Source organism: Danio rerio, chromosome 21, assembly GCF_052040795.2.
Source record: "Danio rerio strain M-AB ecotype USA chromosome 21, GRCz13ab, whole genome shotgun sequence".
Lineage (NCBI taxonomy): Eukaryota > Metazoa > Chordata > Actinopteri > Cypriniformes > Danionidae > Danio > Danio rerio.
In genome coordinates, this window is record NC_141041.1 from 49307085 (window position 1) to 49329313 (window position 22229).

Here is a 22229-nt window from a genome sequence, read left to right on the forward strand (position 1 = left end):
TAATGTAAATAATTCTCTTTAACCTCTGGCCGCAGCTGTATCCCTTCTAGCAACAACCGTATTCATCCAGCTCAACAAGAGGCGCTGCTGCTGCGAAAGCAGACAAAAAAGCGGAAGTGACATCAAGAGACGCACTATCAACATTGGAGTGCGTTGTGTTTTGGAGCTAGTAGTTTTATTTCATCATGCCTGAACGCGAAAGTAAGTATGATATGCAATTTATTTCTTATTTATGCGATGAGGGAGCGACAAAACAGACAGTGAATTAACGTTAGTATAATAAGCGAACATTTGCGCTGTTATGTTTTGCTAACACTCGCCTGTGTCTCCTGTGTAGATCGTTAAGGAAATGCGATGTTCATACAAAGATGATATTAGTGCACATGTAGTGAAATATGCATTATAACAATCCAAAGCAGACACTTCTCTAGTGTTTTACATTGCTGCAGAGTCCAGAAATGAAGTGACTGCTTCATAATTGACTCCAGATTTATGATTGGGGTAAAGTTGGCTTTATATTTGCACTTTCTCCTTAATAATATAATTTCAGAAGAGTAAAAGTAGTAAATTCATATTATCAGCCATTGACTATCATAGTACAACACTGTTCACTGTCAATTAATTAGTGCCAATGTTGTTTTTAAGTCATTCTTGCATGTGATTTCAGAATGAATATTGGAAAGTACCATGGTATACAATCTAGGGAGTAGGGCTGCACATTATATCGTTTCAACATTGATATCTCAATGTGCGCATCCGCAATAGTCACATCGCATAGATATGCAATGTCCAGTCTAGGCATGGGACGATAACTGCTTTCAAAGTATACCTTAGTTTGAGAAAGTCAATGTTTTAAAACCGTCAACATTTTCTGCTATACCGTTCCTAAGGTATGAGTAAGATTTTTTTATTTACATTTTTTATTTTTAGGGTCAGCAGTATCTCCAACAGAAAAGGTTTCCAAAGATGCTGTTTAAATCGTAAAGAACTCTGTGTTTTTAAAACTAATTAAGACTGCAGGAGTCAATTATTAAAGTTCGTCGAGACAAACTTTAGGCTGGGGTTGAGAAAATCTGTTGGAAATAGTTTATTTAGTTTAAACAGTTTTAAAAAGTATGAAAAGATGATAGATAGAAAGACAGTAATAGATAGATAGATAGATAGATAGATAGATAGATAGATAGATAGATAGATAGATAGATAGATAAAAGCAGTTTGAAAAAGGACAGATAATTTTGAGGTCACAAAGTTAGATCTAATGTAAATCAATGACAGTCTTTTGCAATGGAAGTCTATGGGACAGTTGTTGCTAGGGTGCAGTATGTGGTAGTTAGGGGTGTGGCTAGAAAGTTAAAAGCTCATCAGTTATTGGTAGTTTGGTAGTCTGAGTTAAATGAGCTCAGCCATTAGTCTGTAAGACAATCTGATGCAGAGTTATGAGCTCACAAAGTTTGATCCCATGTTAAGTCAATGAGAGTCTTTTGAATGGAAGTCTATGGGACAGTTTCTAGGATCCAAAAGTGGTTGCTAGGGCGTGGCCAGAAAGTTAAAAGCTCATCAGTTATTGGCAGTTAGGTAGTCTGAGTTAAATGAGCCCAGTTAGAAGTCTGTGTGACAGTCTGACGCAGAGTTATGAGGTCACAAAGTTTGGTCCAATGTTAAGTCTATGGGATTTTTCCGACGGTCCCGGGACGTTTTTCAGAAAACCGAAAGTCGGATCAGTCGGAAAAGATATAGCATATTACCGAGTCAGAATAGTTTGGAGGTCTGGTGTGAGTTTGGTGGTCATAGCTCGAAAGCTCTAGGAGGAGATAGATTTTGAATTTTAGTCTCAGAAGAAGAAGAAGAATAAAAATATTAAGTTTAAATAGGTTTTCAGTAGTCTGGCTTGTTTCCCAAGCCAGCCTAATAATTATTTAGCCTGACATGTTTACTGTTCTGAAATACTTAAAATGTTTCCCAAATTAAAATATATTGTGTACAAAGGGGGGAAAAGGTTTTGTTCTTTACCCAGTCATTTAAAAAGATTATATTTTAGAGCAGTAATCTCAGTAATCTCAAACAGTGATATTTATATGCAAGGTTATCATACCGTCAGAATCTTATGCTGGCCCATGCCTAGTCCAGTCTGTATTATAGATGACCAGGATTTAATCAAATGCACTTTATATGATTCATGCAAAAAACATTTCATTCATTAATCTCTTAATATACCTTTTTTCCTTCTGACGGTCAAAACAAAACAATATTTTTACTTGGTCTAAGAATTTAGTTGATATTTGGACTAGAAATGAGACGAAAAAAGTAAAAATATATATATTTTTTGCATTGTGATTATTGAATTTCTGTACCGGAATACACTGAGGTAAAGTTGGTTTTATATTCACACAATCAGACTTTCTCCTTAATAATAGAATTTCTAAAAAGTATTCTTTGCAAATTTTGAATAGTGAATACTAGGGATGTAACGGTATCAGAATTTCACGGTATGGTAATACCTCGGTATGAATGTCACGGTACGGTATTTATTGAATCATTTACAGGAAAAAACAAAACTAATGAAAATACTCCAAAAAAGTGCCAAAAGTGTCAATGGCATACAAATTAGTCATCTATCTGTAAGCTTTGAAACAGGAACTTCAATTTTAATAACAAAAAATTATTAAACCATGTAAAAAATAAAGTTTCAATTTAGTATTGTTGAAAACTCATCACATTCAACATTTAATCACTCACTCACTTAGATAGAGATGGGTTTTAAGGAAAATTATCATATAAATATAATCTGGTAAAAGCTGGTATCTCTGGGTATTTACAATGTCCCCTGCAACAGAAAAAAACCCTCTCATTTGGGACTGAGGTTTCTGGGACAGAGAGATATGACTTGGCCCAGGTTGACAGCAGTGGGTAACGTTGTGCATTGTCTTTCCCCCACTTGAGTGGACAAACCATGAGTGAGATAGAGGTCTCATGTCTGCGTCAATCTGAACAGTGCGCTGTGTTTCTGCAGTCCACATGACTGTTATTAGTCGTATTCCCCAACTTGCAGGCACGTGCACACACAGTGCTCAACCTGTGCAGTGCACTTGCCCTTTTTAGTCTTGGATAGAAAGTTCCCTTCCAAAATGATCAAAAGTGCCCCCGCGAAGCGACACAACCTCCGTCCCGCTTTACAGTACGCGCGCGACAACACAGCTGATCAGAACTTGCGCGACAACACAGCTGATCAGAACGCGCGCGACAACACCGCTATTCAGTACCCGCGCGACAACACAGCTGATAAGAACTCGCGCGACAACACCGCTATTCAGTACGCGTGCGGCGACAACACCCGCTTTAGATTCGATCATTTCCAGCTCTTTTTCATCCCTGCTACTAGCAGCACACTCCATTTCCGCATTACTGGATCTGTAGCGACAACAGACCGCAAAGGATGATGGCCACGCCTGGGCTGATGGGAATTGTAGTTCCCGCTACCTCCCGTTCGCTTCATTCGCCTGAGCAAATTTTCTCAGAAGACCTATAGTTTTACCGAGTCATGCGACTACGGTAATATCGAAAAAAATTAATATTGCGGTATGACGGTATTTACAATATCGTTACATCCCTAGTGAATACGTATTTGCAGCCAATGACTTTTAAAATTACAGCATTGTTGACAGTCAAATAAATAGTGCCAGTGTTGTTTTCAAGTCATACTTGCATGCGATTTCAGACCGAATGTTCAAAGTACCATAGTAAACAATATAGGGAGCATGTCACAAGTTGTCATTGAATGAACGTGTGAATATAAAACCAACTTTACCTCAATCCCGAATACTGTTAGACTACCCAGAAAACCGTCAAATAGATCTTGTGAAACTGTATTTATATTGCAATATTTATCGTAATAAATATTAATCGTAATATTAGATTTTTCCAATATTAGCCCTTATAGTGAGCATGTAACAAGTACTAAACGAATGTGTGAATATGAAACCAACTTAACCTCAGTTAGTTCTTCTTTCTGTTGTGTACAGTAATGTCCTAATAACGTGTCTGTCTGTTTTTTCCGTCTTTCAGCTGATGTGTACTCTAATCCTCTGGCTCCAGATGGCCATGAGGTGGAGGACCACCGGTCAGCGCTGCAGTAAGTGCTCTTCACCATCACTCGCTGATAGGGCTGAATTATACTTCTGCATCGAGTGAATACTGTAATCCACAGTACCTGTACCGGCATTTATACTTCTGTATTTTGTTCGTGTTGCTCTGCAATAACACTTCCGAAACCCTAGCTGGCAGCAGGGCTCCATTTGGAGCAATCACAAAGCTTGTGCTATGTGTCGTCACAACGTGGAGTTAAATTATTTTGATTGGTGCACATCTTTGTCAGCCATAGAGAAGGGAAACCGAACCTCTGACATGCTTGTGCAAAACATAAACAAAGCAGCATTTACTACCATTATCAAAGTCATCACGGAGGCATTCGCTCCTGCAAATGTATGATAATCTAGTAATCCATATCGCTTGCGGATATTACAAATGACAGCCAGCCTCTTTATGTTCCTTCTTGGCTTTATTTTTTTACTTGCTAGATATAATATTGCAAAATCCACATAAATCATTTGACATTTTTCCGATCGCCCCCTAGTTTCACATTTTTTTTTCATTTTCATGGTTTTTACCGGATGTCAGATCATTTTTAATTAGACATTTGCAAAATGAAAAGGAATTATAGTTAATAATAAGCCCCTTTCACTCAGTGGTATGGTAAATATATGGAAAATTTCCGTAACGACTTTACCGGTATATTCAAAAAAGCGCTGTTCACACAGGCGAGGACGTTACGGAAATTTTCAGGAAAAGAGCATTCACACATCCATTCCACAATACGGGTAAATTCTGACATCATTAACCAGAAATGAGCTCTAAACGGCTGCGCTTGTGTTTGTAAACATTTGACTACATCACAAACTCTGTGGATGATCATTATTGTGAACAACTTCGATGAAAACAAATAGAGAAACACTTTCGCATGTCGAGATGTTCACAATATGTGCGTGTGCTGGCTGTTTCACGGGCACACGCAAAGCTTGAAGGTAAACAAACAGCAGCTTATCATAAGCATCTTATTGATAATTATTTACACGGTTGGCATTAAGATGAATATATAAACATTATCTGACTACTTTCTAGCAGCTAAATGCGTCTGGGAAAATATTCTAAGGATTTTATTCTTACAAACTGCGCGGACGTGAATGCGTCTGACTGTTCTGATTGGCTAAAGCCGACGTCTCACGTCAGCACGTTCTAGACGTGCACGCGCTCTTTCCGGCAATCTTCCTTCTGCGTTCACACAGAGCAGCATTCCGGCAAATTACCGGTAATCTTACAACTTCTCTTTCCGGAAAATAGCCAGAACGAATTTAACTTACCGGTATTTTCAAAAAGGGCCTGTTCACACATACAGACCTTCCAGAAAATTGCCGGTAATTCTCTCTAATGGAACACACAACATATACGTCTTAAAAAAAGATAAGACAACGCATAATATTCAGACGCTTAATATTTAGTGGTATTAGATGATAAGCTAGGTGCATTTATAGGTTATACTTGCAGGTTTTTAAAAAGTAAATTCTAGTGTTTGAGTTGTTCTTGCATTTTCATATTTTGACCAGTAGGTGTCTCTAGCATGTGCTGGTTCGAACGCTTCGAAATAGTGAATCAATTTGAATTGTTTTGAAGCTTTGAAAACCCATGACTGTATGTTTGTGTTTGTGACCCTCAGATCCAAGCTGACCAACGATGACTTCAGGAAGCTTCTGATGACCCCGAGAGCCACTCCGTCCTCGGCTCCACCCTCAAAAACACGCCACCATGAGTATGCGGGCTCGCTTAAGAGCTTTCTCTTATTATAAATGTACTGTTAGTCTTCATGATAATGGCTTCTTTAAATTCATTATGTTTTTGTCATTGTGAATTTCCCAGGATGCCACGGGAATACAATGAAGATGAGGATCCCGCAGCTCGCAGACGTAAGAAAAAAAGGTGAGTGAATGAAGCTGTTATAAAGCTGTCAGAGTGGTTTAATGTAAAATTCAGGTTTTAATAGCAGTTTTGTCCGAAAACATTTTTCTAAAGGTGCTTTTGACTTGAAATTTTCCCACGGATGTTGGTAACAACTAAAGAAATCCATACATGCAAGGAAAACAGATCTAATTAGTCTACAAATTAAGTTCTGTGTAATAAAATGAAATAACACAAGCAAAAAGTATTGAACACATGAAGAAAGGAAGGTGTAGAAAGGCAGTGAAAGCACAGACAGCAGCTGAAATCTCTCAGTAGTTCTTCAGCAAGCTTCTGCCCTTCTTCAGTGTAAATGAAGATCAGCTGCTTCAGTCCAACATCTACATTAGCAGGAGGATGAAGATGAACCCAGGGTGGACATTTCAGAAAGACATTGATCCAAACCACAGTAAAGGAGACTCTCAGATGCTTTCAGAGAAAGTAGAACAAGCTGTAGAATGGCCCAACCAATTACCTGATCCGAATCCAATAGAGAATACAAAATAAAGATCAGATTTGATAGTTGAGACCCACAAAACCATCAAGATCCATGAGATCTTATTGCATATAACTAATTTTTTTTTAGATTTTTGTTTTGTTTTTTGTTTGTATTGTTTGGGTTTTTACCAAAATCTGGTTCAATTCCATGTCAACTGCTCCTTTAGAAATATTATTCCCAGAAAAAAAGCATAACATAATTATTACTTTCTCCTGCCACTATATATATATATATATATATATATATATATATATATATATATATATATATATATATATATATATATATATATATATATATATATATATGTTTTTCCTGTTAGCTTTTTCATTATAAAATCTGTAAAATGCGAGTAAATTCAAATCGCAAAAATTCCTGATTAAATTACTGCGAGTTGTGTTATTTTGGTCGGACTTAAGAACAGAGTTTGCAGATTTTCTCACCTTTTTTGTGTTCTGTCTGCAGTTATTATGCTAAACTCCGGCAGCAGGAGATGGAGCGCGAGCGGGAGCTGGCGGAGAAATACCGCGATCGTGCTCGAGAAAGACGTGACGGTGTTAATAAAGACTACGAGGAGACCGAACTCATCAGCACCACTGCCAACTATAGAGCTGTCGGACCCACTGCAGAGGCGTGAGTTTAGTTTTACATCTAGATTTTGAATTTAAAAAAAATTAAATAAATGAAAATTAAAGTGATTTAAATTAAGAACTAGTGATTTTTTTTTTTAAATCAAATGATTAAAAACATTCAAGGATTTAAGATGCTGATGACCGTTTAACATGTCTTATGAAAAGGCTTCAAAGGACTTTGTGACATTTGTAATGTGTATTTTGTTGTTGCTTTTTTTCTCCTGCACTGATGAACAGGGACAAATCAGCAGCGGAGAAGAGGCGTCAGCTGATCCAGGAGTCCAAGTTCTTGGGTGGTGATATGGAGCACACTCACTTGGTGAAGGGGTTGGATTTTGCTCTGCTTCAGAAGGTACATCAGCAGAACCCACCGTATCGTAATCAAACCACCGCCACACATATGCAATCTTGCTCATAGAAAATCAAACTATTTTGTTTAACCTCAAGACATGATGAGATTCAGGATTCATACGGTCATGGAAAACCTGGAACAGTCATGCAATTCTGATATGGCTGTATACCGTGAATAATAAAGAAATTATGACATAAGACTCAGACAGCGTTACCAAACTCTTGGCTTTTGCCTAAACGTAAACTAAATACCAAACACTAATACTGAAATAATTTCAAAATAACATGCACAACAATATTAACGTTTATTAGCAACAAATAGCGGCTCATTAAAAAGTGTGAATACAACAGTCAAACAGAATTCAATTAACATAAACATTCAGAAACAGTTTTTACGCAGAGATGCGCACACAAATCTATTATATTTTACCATGTACTTAAAGAACTTTATTTCACTGTGTGGAAAGAGACCACTTCCTTCGCCAAGTATTTTGTCACTGCATCAGTACAGGTTTTCCAACGAACACCGTTCCTTTCGTACTTGTTTTCCCGAAGATCCCATAATTATCCATTACCATCAGCTGCGTACTAGCGATAGACCTAGATGTGTTGGTCCTGCATTGAGAAGCGTTGAAACTGTTGCACTGAGTGAACTGGTCAATTCTTTCAGCAGTTAGTGGATAGTAGTTTCGTATTTGCAACCTTAGGCTCGAGGTATTTCCATTTCTCGTGGTCTCTTTTTTTTTTTTTGTTGCACAATTTGCAAATTACCTCATCCATATTTACCGCCTCTCCCTTCTCATTCGGTCGAAACCTGAAATGCTGCCAAACTACATAAGTTGTGTTTTTCTTGGTGCAACTTATCCCACCTCTCTCTTTTTCCTCTGATGACAACCACACATGCGCATATTAAATTATATTTAATATTAAATCCTTGTCTCCCATATAAGTGCATTGTTTTTTTTATGACGGTTTAAAGGTGTTGAATTTGATACGGTTGCTATTTTTAGATACCACGGTATACCGTATTACCACTCAAGCCTAATACATATATTTTTTGAATGGTTTTATTTTTAATGTTATCTGACAACAATGTTTACTTTAAAGGAAATATTTTAAAATGCGAATCCTTCAAAAATGGTACTTTTTTATCTAAAGTAAATCGTTTTAGATATTTATCTTGTGTATTATGTATGGCTGTTGATGTCCTTTTATTGTTATAATTTATTATTATAGAAAAAAGAGATATTTATAAAATGTTGGAAGTTTGTTCTGGTTTTGCCATAAAATAGCCAAAGAGGCTGATATGGTATAAACTCTTTCGTTTGCTCATAGTACTTAAAAAAATATATATATTTCTTTTAGGTCAGAGCTGAAATCACGAGTAAGGAGAGAGAAGAGGAGGACATGATCGAGAAAGTGCAGAAGGAAGTCAAGTAAGTTTAAGAAACTTTAATTTTTATTATTATTTAATTCAGCTTGTAGTGTATTTTAACATGTTTGTGTTTTACAGGAAAGATGAAGATCCAGAGCAGAAGATTGAGTTCAAGACCCGCATGGGTGAGAGTTTAAAAATCATTCCAAGCATAAGACTCTGAGCAGCATTTGAACATGTTTTAGTTCTGTTAGATGTGATATAACAGTACTGGACTGAAACTGTACACAAATGTAATCAGTGCTTGAACATGTATATTATTTATGCACCAAATGTTCAGGCACTGAAAATGATTTCGGCTGAAAGAGAAAAATGCCCAAAAATATGAGCAGAAAAAAGGCTTAAAAAGCATTAATTTCATTACACCATTTACACTAAAATGGCAAATCATACCTCCATACAACAGGGAAAGCCATCAACAATCAAGGATGGATATCTGGATGGATGGATAGATATATGGATGTGTGGATGGATGGACAGATGGATATGTGGATGGATGGATGGATGGATGGATATATGGATATGTGGATGGATAGATATATGGATATGTGGATGGATGGACAGATGGATATGTGGATGGATGGATGGATGGATATATGGATATGTGGATGTATGGACAAATGGATATGTGGATGGATAGATATATGGATATGTGGAAGGATGGATGGAGGGTTGGATGGATGGATCGATATGTGGATGAATGGGTGGATGGATTGGTAGATGTGTGGATATGTGGATGGATGATAGATGGAGGGTTGGATGGATGGATCGATATGTGGATGAATGGGTGGATGGATTGGTAGATGTGTGGATATGTGGATGGATGGATAGATGAATATGTGGATGGATATGTGGATGGATGGATATGTGGATGAATGGATAGATGGATATGTGCATGGATGGATGGATAGATAGATAGATAGATAGATAGATATATGGAAGGATGGATAAATATATGTATATGTGGATGGATGGAAATGTGGATGTGTGGATATGTAGATGGATGGATAGATGAATATGTGGATGGATATGTGGATGGATGGATAGATTGATATGTGGATGAATGGATAGATTGATATGTGGATGGATGGATAGATTGATATGTGGATGAATGGATAGATTGATATGTGGATGGATGGATAGATAGATATGTGGATGGATGGATAGATAGATATGTGGATGGATGGATGGATGGATGGATGGATAGATATGTGGATGAATGGATAGATGGATATGTGGATAGATGGATATGTGGATGGAAGGATGGATGAATGGATGGATAGATAGATATGTAGATGAATGGATAGATAGATATGTGGATGGATATGTGGATGGATGGATATGTGGATGAATGGATAGATTGATATGTGGATGAATGGATGTATCGATATGTGGATGGATGGATGGATGGATAGATATGTGGATGGATGGATAGATTGATATGTGGATGGATGGATAGATAGATATGTGGATGAATGGATAGATAGATATGTGGATGAATGGATGTATCGATATGTGGATGGATGGATGGATAGATATGTGGATGGATGGATAGATAGATATGTGGATGAATGGATAGATGTATATGTGGATAGATGGATATGTGGATGGAAGGATGGATGAATGGATGGATAGATAGATATGTGGATGGATGAATAGATGGATATGTGGATGGATGGAAATGTGGATGGATGGATGGATATGTGGATGGATGAATAGATGGATATGTGGATGGATGAATAGATGGATATGTGGATGGATGAATAGATGGATATGTGGATGGATGAATAGATGGATATGTGGATGGATGAATAGATGGATATGTGGATGGATGAATAGATGGATATGTGGATGGATATGCACGCGTGCATGTCTGTATGCAAGTAATTTGTTATAATTGGAAAGTGCTGAAAAAGTTTGAAAGTCCTTCTGGAAAGTGATTAAAGTTGTTGTTGTTTTGCTCTTCAGGAAGGAACATTTATCGAAACGTCTTCAAGGGTCGTCAGCTGGAGCGTAATGAGCTGTTCCTGCCAGGCCGGATGGCATACGTGGTGGATCTGGAAGACGAGTATGCAGACACAGACATCCCAACAACACTCATCCGCAGTAAAGCCGACTGTCCCACCATGGAGGTACAGACACACATGCACCATTACAAACCGCTATTTTATTTAAAAATAGCTTTCGCTTTAAAAATAATCTCCAACCACATGAAAATGCCAAAGTGCACTGTGATGCTGAACCAACAGGGGGCAATAATGACACATTTATACCTGGTTTACACCAAACGAGGAAGTGAATGAGAGAGAAAGTCTTGAGCCAAAAAGATTTGTTATTGTCGCAGCCAGTAAGGTTTGCAGGAGCGGGCTGAACGACTGTTTTCTTGTGATCTTTTGTTTTTCAGGCTCAGACGACACTCACCACCAATGACATCGTGATCAGCAAGCTGACACAGATCCTGTCGTACCTCAGACAGGGCACACGCAACAAGAAACTCAAGAAGAAGGACAAAGGTGCTCCCTGTTCATTACCAGTTAGCTGTTTGATTACGTTTTAAAGGGGACCTATTTTACCCCTTTCTACAAGATGTAGAATAAGTCTTTGATAATGTGCTTGTGAACAGTTTTAAGACTGTTCGAATCTGACTCCTGCTTTAAATTTAAATGAGATTGTACTCTTTTTCAGAAGAGGGCGGAGCTACAAAATGCTTATGTGTCAGCATAGTGGCAGGTTCAAAAACAAGACTAATGTCCAATGCTAATGAGGGAGAGATCATCACTAGTGGGCGGGGCTTTCCCCCCTCTGATGACATGTACAAAGGGAGAATGTCAATCAAAATGTTTCTGCAGACTGTTTATATCAAGTGTGATTATAAAAACATACAATTATTCATGTTTACCATTAGAAGCTGGTTATATTCACACACTGCTGTGTTTACACCCCTTATAAAAGTGATTTTTGCATAATAAGTCTGCTTTAAAAAGCAGATTGTAAAGCTGTACATCAAAAAACTGCATGAAAAATACACATCTTGTCTCTCAAATGAGTCCGCTCTGAAGCGCTTTAACTATTCTTCACATTTTTTATTTAATCTTGTTCCTGCTACCAATCATTATAAACAAGAGCAAAGTGAGACATTTGCATAGTCCCGCCTGCTTGTGACATACAAACACAAAAAGGAATAGATAGGACCAATCAAAACAGAGTTGGCTTAAAGAACGCAGGGTTTTTACGAATGGAAACGAACATATCGGAATCATTGAACATTTTTTCTAATATTAAATGCATATGAGAGCATGTTAAATCATATCGTATCATGTCAAATCGTATCATATACCGCATCATATATCATATCGTATCACATATTGTGTCATATATCATATCGTATTGTGTCATATCATTTCGTATCATAATCCATATTGTATGTTGTATCGTAAATCATGTTGTAACATATATCATATTGTATCATTCATCATGTCGTATCGTGCCATGCATCATATCTTATATTAGATCATATATCATATTGTATCATATGTCATGCATCATATCAATTATCGTATTATATGTCGGATATTACCATATATCGCATCGATTACTATAATGTCAAATATCTTATCGTTTCTTATATCACATCATATCATACATCGTATCATATTCTGTATCATATATTACATCATTTATTATTTTGTGTCGTATATTATATTGTACATCGTATTGTTTATCATACAGTATCATATATGATATCGTATCATACATCAAATTGTATCGTATATCGTATCAAACCATATTATATGTAATCCTGGTCCACAAATCTAGTCGTGAGTGCCATTTTATTATTATTATTTTGTTTTATTAACATTTATACATCACATAAAAGCTGAGTAAATAAGTTGATGTGTGTAAGATTGGACTATATTTGGCTGAGATGCAACTATCGAAAATATGGAATCTGAGGGTTTAAAATCTCTGACTTTTGCTTGAAACGAACATATCGAAATCATTGAACATTTTTTCTATTATTAAATGCATATGAGAGCATGTTAGAGATTAACTTTTTTTGTACACATCATTAATACACGTGTTTGTTTGTGTTTTCTGTTTTCAGGCCGTCTGGATGAGAAGAAAGCCCCAGAGGCCGACCTAAGGTGAGTTTACATGCGTAGTTAAACTTCATCTTGGCCAGGACGCCCTGGAAGAAGAGATTTACAGTTGAAGTCTGAATTACAAGTCCTCCTGAATTATTACCTGTATTTCCTGTATTTTTTTTTCTGTTCTAAACATAATAGTTTTAATAACTCATCTCTAATAACTGATTTCTTTTATCCTTGCTATTATGACAGCACATAATATTTGACTAGGTATTTTTCAAGATACTAGTATTCAGGTTAGTGTCATTTAAAGGTTAATTAGGCAAGTTAGAGTAATTAGGCAAGTCATTGTATAACAGTGGTTTGTTCTGTACGAAAACAAATATTGCTTAAGGGGGCTGATAATATTGACTTTAAAATGGTTTTAAAAAATTAAAAACCGCTTTTATTCTTGCCGAAATAAAACACATACGCCTTTCTCCAGAAGAAAAAATATTGTCAGACATACTGTGAAAATGTCATGAATATGTTAAACATCATTTGGGAAATATTAAAAAAAGAAGAAAATTCACAGGAGGGCGAATAATTCTGACTTCATCTCTGTTAATCTCAACAGAACCTTTATGGAAAAATAAATCAAATTAAATGCTTGATGAAGTTTGTTGTGAACCATCTGTGTGTGCAATTGCGTGCAGCATCTTTGATGACATCGGGGACTACATTCCTTCCACCTCCAAGGGCTTCAGAGACAAAGAGAAGGAGCGCTACCGGGAGCGAGAGAGAGAGAAAGATCGAGAGCGGGAGAGAGAGCGAGAGCGAGAACGGGAGAGAGACCGAGATGAGGAAAAAAGACGACACAGCTACTTCGAGAAACCACGCGCTGATGAGGAGGTCAGTTCATTTGTGCTATAGAATAGAATCGATTCTTTGTCAATTTACACCGTAAAACAAAGTATACTGTACAATTTAGAACAAAAATTAGAAGAATTTTTGAACTTTATTTTATTATATAATATTGTAATACGTAAAATTATCATATTAAATATCATATAGTATCATCTGTCATATATCGTGTCATGTATCGTATCATATATCTGATCCTATCATATGGTATATTATATCGAACCTTATATCATTTCAAATATCATATCGTAACGAATATAATGTCATATATCATACCATATATTGTACTGTGTATATAATGCTGTCATATATAGTGTCATATATCATATTGTATTCTATATCGTATCATAAATCATAGCGTATCATATCGTATATATCTTATCGTATATCATACTGTCATATATACTATCATATATCATGTCACGTATCGTATTGTAACCTATATCGTATCTTAAATCATCGTATCATATATCATATTTTCATATATCATCATATTGTATGTTGTATCGTGTATCATGCTGTATCATATATCGTGTCGTATCATGTTACATATAGTATCTCATATTGTATTCTATGTCGTATCATATATCATATCGTATATAATATATCATATTGTATCATACGTCATACATCATATCAATTATTGTATCATATATCATAAAATACTGTATATCGCATCGAATACCATATTGTGTCATATATAACATTGTCTTATATCATATCATATATCATAATGTTTATATAATACTGTCATATATCATATTGTCATATATCATACTGTATCTTATATCAGACCATAAATCATATCGTATCATGTCATATCGTATCATATACCGTATCATATACCGCATCATATATCATATCGTATCACATATTGTGTCATATATCATATCGTATTGTGTCATATCATTTCGTATCATATTCCATACTGTATCGTATATCATGCTGTAACATATATCATATTGTATCATTCATCATGTCGTATCGTGCCATGTATCATATCTTAGATCATATATCATATTGTATCATATGTCATGCATCATATCAATTATCGTATTATATGTCGGATATTACCATATATCGCATCGATTACCATATTGCGTCAAATATCTTATCGTTTCATATATCACATCATATCATACATCATATCATATTCTGTATCATATATTATATCATATATCATTTTGTGTCGTATATTATATTGTACATCGTATCGTTTATCATACTGTATCATATATGATATCGTAGCATCAAATTGTATCGTATATCGTATCATACCATATTATATGCAATCCTGGTCCACAAATCTAGTCGTGAGTGCCATTTTATTATTATTTTTTTATTAAGATTTATACATCACATAAAAGCTGAGTAAATAAGTTGATGTGTGGGGTTGGACTATATTTGGCTGAGATGCAACTATCGAAAATATGGAATCTGAGGGTTTAAAATCTGTGACTTTTGCTTGTGTCCTGCCTACCAGGAGGGGCCAATAATATAAATCAAAAATGTGTAGTAATTGTTGTATTTTTTTTGGTCTTTTCAGGTTATCGACATTGATGATAAAGGTAAGCGTTTATATCCCTCACACTATCTGCATTTTGAGTTTGCTCATAAAAACTAGGAGGATAAAAGACCCAAGGTAATATAAAGGAGTTTGATTGGTAACGCTTGTGATCGTTTTCATTCAGGTCCAGGCTCCGTGAAGGACCAGATCAAGCTGATCAACGAGAAGTTTGCAGGAGCCGCTCATCAGCTGGGCCCGGAAGCATATCCTTCACTTTACTGCTTATTTCACAGGGCTAGCTGTAGCATTTACACTGTTGAACAATAGCAATAATGGCGTCACTGAAAACATGGACTGAACTTATTACAAAGCAGTGCTGCCTAATGATTTAATGGGAATAGTAGTAAATAATGTGAAGACTCCCTCAATCTGATCCTGTATTGCTGCTCTTTTATTTTATAATAATAATTACAGTAGTCGCATTTCATATTTTACACTAATGCGTGTTAGAATTAATTGCTTTCGGTTTCTGAAGGGGTATAATAAACCAAATAATGTCACATCCCCTGATTTTATCGAGGAATGGCTTTAAAACATTGTAGTGAATCAAGTCAGTGGCTTTTTTCCAAATGCTAATTTAGTAGCATGCTGTGTCAGACAGTTGAATTCAGATTGATGTAAAGTAATCTTGTTGAGTTTGTAGTGCGTTTCTTTAACTGCGAGCACTGGAAGCAGACGTGACGAGAAGAAGCATCTGGGAGATTTCTTTGGGATGTCGAACAGTTACGCTGAATGCTACCCTGCTACGTGAGTTGCTATTTACCATTACCATCGGTAGACTACGCTAAATGTAATCTAATGTTAAAACTCTATTCATTGTATTGTTTATAATCACTCTTGATATAAACAGTCTGCAGAAACACTTTGATTGACATTTTCCTTTTGTACGTGTCATCAGAGGGGGAAAGCCCCGCCCACTAGTGACCATCTCTCCCTCATTAGCATAAGATGTTAGTTTTGTTTTTGAATCTGCCACTATGCTGACACACAGGCATTTGTAGCTCCGCCCCCCTTCCAAAAAGAGGACAATCTCATTTAAATTTAAAGTGGCAGTCACCAAAACACCACAATTAGGATCAAAGCCTGAAAGGGTCAGTTTCAGAAGGTTATAACATGTTATTTGTGTTGTATTTGGAGCTGACACTTTACACACACACACACACACACACACACACACACTTTAGAGACATATTTTACTCATTGAGACTTGGTTTACGCCTTGTAAAAGGTAATAATATGTCCACTTTAAGCAAAAAAAAATAAATAGAAATAATGTTTGCTGTTTGTCCTGCAGGATGGATGATCTGGCTGTGGACAGTGATGAAGAGGTGGACTACAGCAAGATGGACCAGGTACGAGTAGACATATGCTGATATTTAATCATTCAATATATGATGAGTTCAGATGCAAAAACCGCTAAACGCCATAGACCTTTTTCATGGCTGCTGCATGGAGGGCGCCATAGCGACCAGCGTCTTCCGGTAGAATGCTAAAAACTTCAGTTTTTAACTGGTAATTTGCGCTCCGAAAATGGGTTTCAATAACGTTTTTATAATGGATAAGAGTGTTTTTGTGACACACAACTTAGAAATGTGTCTGTTAAAGCCGTTATAATCTGTCACATGTGGTTCAAGCGCGTCAGAAATACGAGAAAAACGTTCTCCTAATTCACGTGTCTGCCGTCAGAAATACAGTGTGTGTGTGTGTGTTCCCGGCCTGTCAGCTGTTAGCTCAGCGGCTCTTTAACACACACACACACACACACACACATGCACACACACACACAGAGAGAGAGAGAGCAAACCAGAGTACTGGCATGAAACTTAACAGGTATGAAAGTCGTGCAATTTACAAAAATGAGCAATAAAAGTCTGTTATTGATGCTCTGCTGCTGATTTGCTGTTCATTCTAATCGCGAGTCGTTTGTGTTTTATTTGGTGTGTTGTTTTTACCACGGTTTGTGTTTTTCTGTCATTTGGAAATGACACTAGCCTATATTTTCACTTTGTCACAGTTATTAAATCAGTGTGTCAGTGGCACAGTACAGGCTACGTGTGTGTGTGTCAAACATTTTGGTGAATTGCATTAGTCTGGGCTGGTTATATATTTGAAATAAAGAGAAAATGTTGACTTTAGCGATGACGAGGCTTCATTTAAACTGCAGAAGATGCCGTCTGACAACGATGGGAAAAACGCCTCACAGCAGCTGTTTTCCATCCTATTAGATGGCATTTCTTTAAGTGATCAGTCCAGGAGATGCTGCTGATGGACAACAGTATTAGCTCAAAGAGGATAAAAGCAGGTAAAATAGATTAAAACTATCGTTTCAAAGCTGTCCAAATGTGACTGTTTACACGCATCAGCTGCCGACCGGAAGTTCTTCGCATTCTCCTTGCGCATACACGCAAAGCATAATGGGTAATTATGCATTCCAAGAAAAAGGTCTATACGAGATAATGACATTGAGTGAATGCTTTAGGCACGTAGTACATGTTCAACAAATATTTTTGCTTCAAATCATCTTAATCGCAGCATCTGCGCATTCAGAAATAACAGTTTGTTTGCAAAGCCGCTAAACACCACTTGCCTTTGACAGCAAAAGCCGCTATATCCCGAGAACCAATCAGAAGGTGTGAATCGAATCATATGTTTTCAATGTAGCAGCGCGCTGATACGCCGGCTTTATGAGGAGACTGATTTAGATTTTGATTTTAGAAGACAGAGTTTGATAAATTGGATGAGCCTGTCCGACTGTCAGTGAATGGCAAATGAAAACATCCCTTACCTCAAAACTCATTATAAGAACAAGAAAACACACGGAACAGTCAGAACGTTTTTTTGCACGGTCCGATTTACTATACATTAAACAACAACTCGGATGAACTTAAGATGACGTTCTCACCAAGACCTTGAGTATAGTGAGAATAAATGAATGACAGCTTCTAAAATAGTCTGAGAGGCGTCCCCTTTTTGCTCAGTAGGCTTGTGTTTTATTTGCTAATGTAAGCTATTTTTAAAAAATATATATATAAATAATGTATAGTTTTATACATTGTTTATGACTTCATATTACCCATACGCCTGATAAGCTTTTTATATTAATGGGAAATGCAGATATTGATGTTTCACAATGTTTTACACTACACTCTTTGAATCTAACAAGCTTAATTTACAATGTTTATGGTTTAATTTAAATCCCAAATATCAGAAATGACAACAGATTGTTCAGATTTAATTATTGTCAGTTTTAATGTTGTTGATTAATGCACTTGACAGATTTCATTCATTTGTTTTCCTTTTGCTTTGTCCCTGATTCGTCAGGGGTTACCACAGTGGAATGAACCGCCACTTACTTGACAGCTTTATGTATTTTTAATGTTAGGTGGTTTGTGTAATGTGTTTTATGTTTGGTAAAATAATTTCTAATTGCATCTTTTCAGCTAATTACAGTGTCTTGTCCCAACAGGTGGATTTAAAGGTTTTTGCATAAAAGGCAGACGTGGATTTAGCTGGTTTTGACGCAAAAAATCAAAGATTTGTCTAAAGTGACATTTTTGAAAAGAAGCTATTTTTTTACTAGATAACAACCTTTTCGTTAGCTTTACGACACTTCTAAACCTAACCTGATAGAAGGAGCCTGATAGAAAATGCTCATTTATGAAAAAAAAATTCATAAATTTTCATACATTTTCCATCTGAACTCTTCATATATACATTTAAATACAAAATTTTCAACAAAAAAATTCAATTAAATTTAAAACATAAATTGTAAACGACTTTAAAATGAATAATAATTAAAAAATCTTACAGTGTGATTTCAGTGAGCTGTAATGTCTCTGATAAGGTGTGTCTATTATAAATGTGTGTGCGTAGGGTAATAAGAAGGGTCCTCTTGGCCGCTGGGACTTTGACACTCAAGAGGAATACAGCGACTACATGAACAACAAGGAGGCGCTGCCAAAGTAACACAAATTTTTAATTCTGAGTTATCAGTTCTGATCAATGTGTGTGCGTGTGTGTGATGATGATGATGATGATGGTGGTGGTGGTGTTTGCAGGGCTGCGTTCCAGTACGGCATTAAGATGTCCGAGGGCCGAAAGACTCGCCGCTTTAAAGAGACCAATGAGAAGGCTGAGCTGGACAGACAGTGGAAGAAGATCAGTGCGGTGAGTTCACTAGCCGTTAATAATAATCTTCAGTAAATCAAGTGTTGAGTGAGATTTCTACAGGTCGTGGGATTTCTGTAATGTCATTGAATTTTAAGAGGTGCATTCCAGACATTGGGAGTCAGGCAGTTTTATATGCATTTTAATCCAAATCATGGATTTTAATTTGATTTGTTATTTTTGTTTGTCATGGGTTTTTCTCATGGTTTTTTATGTATTGTATAGGGGTGCCAAAATTATTCTTTTTTTTCGATGCATCGCGATCCAGATGGGAAAATTTCGATATCAGTTCAGTAATAGATCATAACCGGTTATTACGTGCTGATGTCATTCATCTCCTATTCTTAATGTCGCAGTAGAATACTATGGCGAAGGAGGCGATGGCGAGTAAATAAATGCTACTACTACTTGAAAGGTAGATAATTATGCAGTTCAACTGCTCCGGCGCCTCATTTTTCCCTCCTCTCATAACATGACGGATCCGTTTCCCAGATCTGTTTCGGTATCTCGCAATTTACTAAATGACGCTGCCACATGTTTACACTGAAATGCCTATTAATCCTTTTCAGATCATCGAGAAGAGAAAGAAGATGGAGGCGGATGGGTGAGTGGCGCTGGCTTTTGAATTCCTCTCTTCAGATACTCCTGAGCTCTAAAAAAAGTGTTTAACAAAACAAGTTCATTTACTTTATAATCATTTTATTTATAGCTATTTGTCTTTGAGTAACGTTATTCATAAATAGCTGGCTAAAATAGCTGCCTGATGTGAATGACCTTGAGTTATTGTGCAATGAAACGCTTGTAGTTAGACATTAAGGCTGCTTTCGCACCTGTGAATCGATTCAGTTGTTCTGAAACAGAGATTAAAATTGTTACATTGTTGCTCTTTGCTCTTGGAGCGGTTCGCTTTCACACTGCAAAGTTTCTAAACGGACCAAAAGAGCTAAAACAAGTCACGTGCGAGTAAACTCTCCTCACATTGGTCAGAGTGTCAGGGTTTATTTTGCAGCGTCCCGCTCAGCTGTCAGGAGAGGTGGTGGTTTGGTGGTGATTGACAGGGTGCGCACGCGACGTGTCTGAGGAGAGACACGGTGGGAAGGGGTGAGAAGAGTGCGTGATGATGCCTATTTGAGGACCGGGAGGGAGACGTGAGATTACCGGGAGATCATCACTCGTTTACGGGCATCTGGAGACTCGCGAAACTTCCCGCCATACTCATAATACTCTCTTCATATAGCCGTAAGCCTATTACATATGCATAAAACACTGTGATATAACCGTGCTCGGATCGGATCGCTTTCTCACTGCAATCGAACCGCTCCAGGGTTCATTTCAATCGAGTCGAGGCCACCTCATTCAAGCGATCTCGGAGTGATTACTTTGGCGCGGAACAGAGCGCGATTGCCCTGTTCACATATGCCAATCGAACCGCGCTAACTGGGCAAACGAGACACGTTCCCAAACAAAAGTGTAGGTGTGAAAGCACCCTTAAACAGGGTATCTGCAGGGTCTTAAGTCTTAATTCTCAAAAACAGAATTTTAAGCCTTAAAGTATTAAATGTACTAAAATATTGTGTTGTTCGTCTTGAATCTTTTTATAAACAGTTCTTAATTTTCTTTTCTTTATGTAAAGCTACCCAATCTTGCCATCAACACCCATACAATCACCAACAATCATCTCTATAACTTTCTATTTAAAAATGTAACTTTAACTCTATTTACTATAATGGTTTAATATTTTTTCTTATAATAACACAAAGTTCCCTTTAGTATTTACTGCTGAGGACAGACTGCTGTGCATACCTTTAGTTTATTATAGTTTATAAAACTTTTTTTATTTTAAAGAAAGTTTACGTTGAAAAAAAGTGTATGTTTACAACTAGAGCTTGCTTGTTTTTACACAATATTTAAAATATTTTGCTGAGAATTGCTAATTTTTTATTGTATTATTAAATGTATTAAATTATTATAATTTTTTTTATAGGGCAAATAAAAATATTTTCCATCTGGGCCATTTGAAAAGGTCCTAAGTGTTTAGTCCTGTACGAGTCTAAAATTTCATTCATAATGGTCTTAATGTCTTTAAAAGTCTTAAACTTAACGTGGTGAAACCTGCAGAAACCCTGTTAAAGTAGTGTCTCTCTCTCTCTCTCTCTCTCTCTTTTATAGGGTTGACATCAAGCGGCCAAAATATTAGACAGAAGAAATCTCTCCCTCTGTGTGAATGTGATGCACATGTACTAACAGTAGAAATCTTGATACTGTAATACTTTGTTTTGTTTTTGAGAGAATAGATGTGGTATTGTTTGTAATGTTGAGTATTTCACTTATAATCTCATGTGTTTAGTCTATAATGCCATAATGGATGAAGACATCTACATTTCTTCATCTTAGACTTTCATCTGTTGCTTTTTTCAGCTTTACATTTTGTCTTTAATCTACTCTTGATTCCCATTCGAGTGCATTTATTCAGCCTGCATTACAGTGTAATCCTGAGCAACAATAAAACAGAATAGGAGCCGTTATATTATGTTGTTTTTTA

The 22229-nt window shown here is 36.5% G+C and overlaps 1 protein-coding gene across 3 annotated transcripts; it reads left to right on the top strand.

Annotated features, from left to right (window-relative positions):
- The first annotated feature begins 118 nt into the window (after positions 1 to 118).
- On the top strand, positions 119 to 22212 carry ik (IK cytokine). Of its 3 annotated transcripts, none has more exon segments than NM_199589.1 (20): positions 119 to 201; positions 4063 to 4129; positions 5768 to 5860; positions 5968 to 6027; positions 7010 to 7177; positions 7414 to 7528; positions 8893 to 8963; positions 9041 to 9087; positions 10931 to 11094; positions 11367 to 11475; positions 13068 to 13107; positions 13746 to 13941; positions 15500 to 15521; positions 15645 to 15723; positions 16187 to 16267; positions 16815 to 16872; positions 19394 to 19482; positions 19579 to 19687; positions 20257 to 20291; positions 21857 to 22212. In NM_199589.1, coding segments are annotated over 20 exon segments (1647 nt in total). In that variant the 5' UTR covers positions 119 to 185; the 3' UTR covers positions 21885 to 22212.
- Positions 22213 to 22229: the final 17 nt, after the last annotated feature.